Here is a 6,417-nt window from a genome sequence, read left to right as displayed (position 1 = left end):
TCCCCGCCTCCGAGGCGCCCGGACCAACCGCGGCCGTGCCAGAACCCGAGTCGCCAGAGCCTGCCAGGGTCTCCGCCATCCCGAGTTCCCCGTCTCCGGCACCTACTCCCCACACCGACAGCGGCTGTAGCGGCTCTGAGCACAAAATGGCGCCGCCTAAGAGGAAAACGCAATCACTTCCTCCCGCCCCGCTTTCCGGCTATGCAGGCGTTCTTCGCAGCCACGGGCTAGTGCGCCGACCAACCGCGCGTTCCCAGCCACTACGCGCAGGCGCCGTATAGACAACACGCATGCGTCCCGGCCTTTCGCAGCGGGAGGCTGGAGAGACGCAACGCGCCTGCGCACATCCCCCAAGGCGCTCACCACGCATTTGCAGACGCTACCGAGTACCGGGCCTGCGCCAGGTGCGCCTGCGCAGAAGCGAGGCGAGCCGGGGAGCTGGAGCAGTTCTCTGGCAGGCGGCGCCATTTTGTGCTAGGAGCTGAGAGAACCCCGGCCCGGTTCTGTGTGAAGTGGGTGGTAGAGCCCGGGTCCCTGGAATGGCGGAGACTCTCTCAGGCCTAGGCGATTCGGGTGCGGCGGGCGCTGCGGCTCTGAGCTCCGCCTCGTCTGAGACCGGGACGCGGCGCCTCAGCGACCTGCGGGTGATCGATCTGCGGGCGGAGCTGAAGAAACGGAACCTGGACTCGAGCGGCAACAAGAGCGTTTTGATGGAGAGGCTCAGAAAGGTAGAGCCGGGGCCCTCGGGATGGACAAGAGTGGGGTCGTGGGACTCCCGCAGCCGCAATAGATTTCCTCTGGTCCCGGGTCCGCCTCCGGCCCCAGTTGCGGCCTGGCGCTCCGTGCTTCTCCCGGCTCCTCCTAGGCCCCGGCGGGGGCTGCGAGCCCAGCCAGGCCCAGGTGCAAATCCTAGCGCCGCAATGGGGCGAGGAGGAGAAAATGTGACGCGATGGGGAAGCAGCGGTAGCCGCGCAGCTCTAGATGGCGGGTGACATCGACCGAGGGCCTGTTTTCCGCAGCAGCCACTTCGCGGAGGGCTTTTCTCTGGTCGTCTCTTCCCAGATTCCCCCAAAGTAGATGGGGCGCCCTGAAATCCTCACTTCCTGGGAAAGACGGGGGACCCGGCCAAGGTCACACGGTCGGGGAGAGGAGGCGACGGGATTGGAACCCAGCTCGGCTGAGCCCCTGTGCCCTCGCTGGCCGCGGGGGTCTTTTCGACAAAGATGGATGTTGATTGTCCCATTAGGGCCAACAAGCCTTGAATGGGAGGTTAATTTATAAAGCGAGCATGTCAAGAAGACATTTAAAGGGGAAAAAAAACAATCTGGGGTTTGCCATCCCTAGCTCGGGGGTATGACACGGAAGGGAAAGTGTTGTTTGCAAGAGTGACCAGAAATGTAAAAGGCAGACTCGGGGGACACCGAGATGGCTCACCCCGAAAGGCAGGCAGGGTGTGCGCCTGGGCTTAGGGCACTGTCGGGTCTCGGGGGCTGGATCTTTCGCATGGAAGACGTTTGATCCTCTCTGAGCCTGCTGCTGCTTGTGTAAAAAGAGGGAAAACATTGTGCTTTTGTTTCGGGGACTAAGTGAGGTGGCCTGAGAGGCCTTGCCATGTTGCCTGCATATGTAAACACCGGGGACCTGATCGTTGTCACAAGTCATTTTTCCTCTGTGTCATTTCCAAAATGGGGGCTGTATTCCCTACCTTACGGGGTACTGAAGGGTAGGTGTGAAAAACGCGGAGTTAAGTCAATGTTTGCATCCCTTACGTTTTTCTTATTCGCTTCATTTTTTTTTTAACCTTTTCCCCACCTAAGTCTTGTTTTTTTTTTATTTCAGAGAGGGAGGGAGAGAGAAGTAGAAACATCAATGATGAAAGGGAATCATTGATGGCTGCTCCTGCGCGCCCCCTACCGGGAATGGAGCCGGCAGCCCCGCCCGGCATTGAACCGGTGACCTGGTTCATAGGTTAAGTCAACCACTGAGCCCCCCGCCAGGCTCCTCCTGTCTTGAGACCCTCTCAGCCTTCACCCCTGTCTCCATTCCCTGCAGATAGTGTGGTTTGTGACTCCTTCCACCCTGGCTCCCAAACAACTGAGGATTGGGGTTTTATTTTAATTGCTATTGAGAGGAAGTAGGTATTTTTTCCTATTTTTCCAGATAAGGAAGCTCAGGCTCAAGTGTGGTGAGGTGATATGCCCAGAGCCAGTTGGGGCCTTTCTAACTAGAGCTTATATTTTCATTATGGATACTAACCTTAACTTTTATTCACTATGAACACTAAATTCCTTTATTCAGGGCAGGTTGTTGTTCATTAACCAAGATGTTTACCTGGAGAAAATGCAACGAGGGTGTGAGGGTTGGCACTTGGGAAGATGTAGTCCATGTTCTTAGCCACCAGAGCCTCCTGGCAACAAAACTGAGTTGTGTGTTTTTTTTACTTTTTCCTCCCAGACAGTCTGCAAGCCTGCAGAGCTAAGATGGTATTGAACCTTCCTGTCAGGCTGGTGGCTGAGACTGGTATGACTTCAGGAATCTTCCATCACTGTCACCTTTGAGGGGACAAATCCATCCCACCTTTTCCCTCCTTTCAGTTTCTCAGACACGTGGGCACTACATAAATACCGTGAGCCTATGAACTCATCTACTACATGCCCAAGCAAGTCTGGAATTATTGCTGATCTTCTCTTTCTCTTCCACTCCTGTCATCCAGTTTGTATCCCTTCCTTGGTTTCTTTTTCCTGGAAGGGCAAAAGAGGAAAAGATGGAGGGAACACACAACAAAGTTAATTTGCCAAGGCCTGTAAGGATGACTCAGAGCCCTCAGTCCCCGTAGAGATGACCCTGTAAACACTGCACCCCAATGAGACAGAGGGTGAAGTGTACACCTCCTGCCTAGAGCAGCTCTTCTAGTCTCTTAGTGGTCCAGCATTGTCTGTCCCTAGCTAAGAGGGTTAGGGGCTTTCTGGTTGTCTGTTCCTGATCCCAGGGCAGCACTTTGATTTTTTTCTAGATCTGGCTTCAGAGAGACAGGAGAGATTGTCTTTGCTCCTGATACAGATTAGGTAGGTGCAGGACCCCCCAAGTCCCATTCTAAATTCAGGTAGCAAGCTGGAAACTCCTGAGAATCTGAAACGGTATACAAATAAAATGCAGTATTTGAGTTGGATTTATCAGAAAATTATGCTCACTGGATAGTACAGTAAAAACAGAAAGGGCTATTAGTAAATCCTGAACCTGAAGCCCAGTTTTCAGGGATGTCATCATTGACATGTTCAGTACTGATTTGCTGAGTGTGGGTGGAGCTGTTGAAGTGAATGACAAGTTCCTGGGGTGGGAGGCTGGGCTTGCCAAGAGCTTCTATAATTCTGTATCCTTTGAGGTGAGTCCCTCAGTGGCTGAGAGCAAGACCTTTGGAGTCAGTCATAGATGAGGTACTACATGTCATGTCTTGTTCCGTGCCACACACAGCAGGAACTCAGCCAGTGAATTGTATTCTATACAGACAGTGTCGAGTGCAGGCGTGGCATGGAGAGGGGTCCCTGAGGTCAGATAGCACATTGCTGGGTGAGTCATAGGAAAGTGGAGGGGGTGCCTTTCCGTTTTTTTTAGTTCCATTGAGCCCGGGAATAGGATAACCCAGAATGTGGTGGTAATGTTAAAAATAAGGCGAATGTTTGTTCAGTGCTTGCTTTACATGGGTGATAGAGTTCTCACACAGCTTTTAAAGGTAAGTACTGTATTTTTATGTAACCCCATGTTATGGAGTAGAAAACAGATTAAGTAAATCTCCTTAAGACCACACAGCTTAGAACTGTTAAGAGTCTAACTCCAGAGCCCTTGCTTCAGTGTGTAGAGCAAGAGAAAGAATGGAAACGGTGGAGGTGATGCACTTCCAAATCATTGGCCCCGAGCTTCTGTGAAAGTCAAGTCTTTGTTGACTTTCATGGTGAAATTTTTTTTCCCATTTACCTTTCCTTTAGGCAATTGAAGATGAAGGGGGTAATCCTGATGAAATTGAAATTACCTCTGAAGGAAACAAGAAGACATCAAAAAGATCTAGCAAAGGTATCAAGGAATTTGATCACTCCTAATGTTGAGCTTTCTTCAAAACTACTTCTTTTGCTAATATGCCTCATTTACTTGGTTGTGTTTGGGACATACTGTATTTTGTTTCTATGATACTTGGGAATTCAGAGGGTAGAAGGGGCATTTACACCTTTACTCATTTTCCTCTAGATTTCTCAGCAGCTTTGCTTATCCGGGCCCTTTACCTTCCTTAAAAAAGAGTATTTAGGACGGTTTGAGTCTACTATTGCTGTGACTTGCGGAAACTAACTTCCCTTTTAAATGCTTCCTGGCCAAAACAGAGTCGTCACTTTTATAAACATTGCTTTAAAAAACTACCTGCTGTATAAAAACCACTTTCCACAAAGCACTAATGACACTCATGATCTGACCCAGACCTCTCTTTCCCACTTCATCCCCCACTACCTTCCTCCCCTTTCATCAGGCTGCAAAAAATGTGGTTCATTCTCTTGGCCTTCTGTTTTTCTGCCCACTCTTCTTTCCTGTCTGTCTGTATTCATGTCCTAGTTCATCAAGCAACAACTTCTGAAACTACCAATAGCAACTCATGACTCCTTAGGTCCTCTACACTGCCAGGACCTTATATCTTGCTTATGTCATTCTGATTGTTGAGGACAGGGGCTTTATCTTCCTTGTTTTTCTTTCCCCTCGGTAATTACTCAGTAATTTATTAACATTCAACTACTGTTTTAAGAAAGAATCTGTTAAAACTGGGCATTTGGACTGTTCTGAATGGTCCCTTGGGTGATTGGAGGCTTTTTGCTCAGGCTCCAAATCAAATGAAATATTTATATTACTTGGCCAGGGATGAAGAAAGAACTGGGTTTGAAATGTCCAAGAAGCAGGCACCACTGTCAGCCACACTGTGGTGTAAGCTGTGGGAGAGCTGCAGTTGTGACCTCACCTTGGAATGAAGTCACTTCTGTGGTCCATGATACATTGTGTATTTTTGCCTTTGCCCAAGTAAATGTCTTTGCCAAGGGAAAGTGTACTGGAAAATCAACAGAAAAAGACAATGATAGTGGGAGCTTTTGAATCTTCTTTTTGCTTTCCCTTTTCCATTAAAAAAAAAATTGTACTACCTTAGCCGGTTTGGGTCAGTGGATAGAGCATCAGCCCGTGGATTGAAGGGTCCCAGGTTTGATTCTGGTCAAGGGCACATACCTCAGTTGCAGGCTCATCCCCAGCCTTGGTCTGGGTGAATGTGGAAGGCAACTAATTGATGTGTCTCTCACATCGATGTTCCACTCACTCTGTGTCTCCCCCTCCCTTCCACTCTCTTTAAAAAAAAAAAAAATCCAAGGAATAAGAGTCCAAAGAAAAATATCCTCGGGTGAGGATTAACCCCCTCAAAAAAAATTATACTAAGGTTTTTGAAAATACAGACTTGACATTAAGTAAAATGTAAAAAAGTTCCTTCTTAGTAAGGAGGAAATCTAATAAAAGGTTGGGCATGCTTTCTGAGACTTTTCTGTGTGTATGCAGTCATTTAAAAATAAAAACATCAAGATGCAAACACATCTATGTAAATGTATTCTTTGCTTGATAAAAAATAGGTCCTTCCCTGGCCGGTATCACTCATTGCTTAGAGCAGTGGCTCTCAACCTTCCTAATGCCAAGACCCTTTAATACAGTTCCTCATGTTGTGGTGACCCCCAATTTCATTGTTACAAATTGAACATAATTAAAGCATAGTGATTAATCACAAAAACAATATGTAATTATATATGTGTTTTCCAATGGTCTTAAGTGACCCACAGGTTGAGAACCTCTGGCTTAGAGCATAGGCCCATGCACCTAAGGGTCGAGGGTTCAATTCCCAGTCAAAGGCACTTCCCTGGGTTGCAGGTATGTGTGGTCAGGTGTGTGTGGAGGCATCCAGTCGGTGTGTCTCACATCATTGTCTGTCTGTCTCTCTCTCCCCCTCCTCCTCTATTCCTCCTCTCTCTCTAAAAATCAATGGAAAAAATACCCTAGGGTGAAGATTAACAAGAAAAGGGTCCTATACAAAATATTTTATTTTTATTGATTTCAGAGAGGAAGGGAGAGGAGAGAGAGAGAAAAGAAACATCAATGATGAGAGAGAATCATTGATCAGTTGCCTCCTCATCCCCTACTGGGGATCGAGCCCACAATCCGGGCATGTACCCTTGGCTGAAATCGAACCCAGGACCCTTCAGTCTGTAGGCTAATGCTCTATCCACTGACCCAAACCAGCTAGCTCCTCTACAAAATATTTTATAGCTAGAGGCCCAGTGCATGGAAATTCATGCACTTGGGCAGGGAGTGGGGAGCAGTGAGGGGGGAGGTTTCTCAGCCCAACCTGCG

General features: G+C 48.4%; 2 protein-coding genes across 2 annotated transcripts in view; one reads left to right on the top strand and one right to left on the bottom strand.

Annotated features, from left to right (window-relative positions):
* SAFB2 (scaffold attachment factor B2) overlaps positions 1-208 on the bottom strand; it is a 42,003-nt gene extending 41,795 nt beyond the window's left edge. Inside the window, exon 1 of the mRNA XM_015564303.1 lies at positions 8-208. Coding sequence (XP_015419789.1) covers positions 8-79 — 72 coding nt within the window. The 5' untranslated portion in view covers positions 80-208. The remainder of the gene's footprint in view (positions 1-7) is intronic.
* A 193-nt stretch (positions 209-401) lies between these two features.
* SAFB (scaffold attachment factor B) overlaps positions 402-6,417 on the top strand; it is a 36,138-nt gene continuing 30,122 nt past the window's right edge. Inside the window, 2 exon segments of the mRNA XM_015564294.1 lie at positions 402-728; positions 3,984-4,068. Of these exon segments, the coding sequence (XP_015419780.1) occupies positions 540-728; positions 3,984-4,068 (274 nt within the window). The 5' untranslated portion in view covers positions 402-539.

The sequence above is a fragment of the Myotis davidii genome, unplaced genomic scaffold (assembly GCF_000327345.1).
Source record: "Myotis davidii unplaced genomic scaffold, ASM32734v1 scaffold341, whole genome shotgun sequence".
Taxonomy (NCBI): Eukaryota; Metazoa; Chordata; class Mammalia; order Chiroptera; family Vespertilionidae; genus Myotis; species Myotis davidii.
Note: the sequence above shows the minus strand (reverse complement) of the source record. Positions and strands in the feature narration are given on the sequence as shown.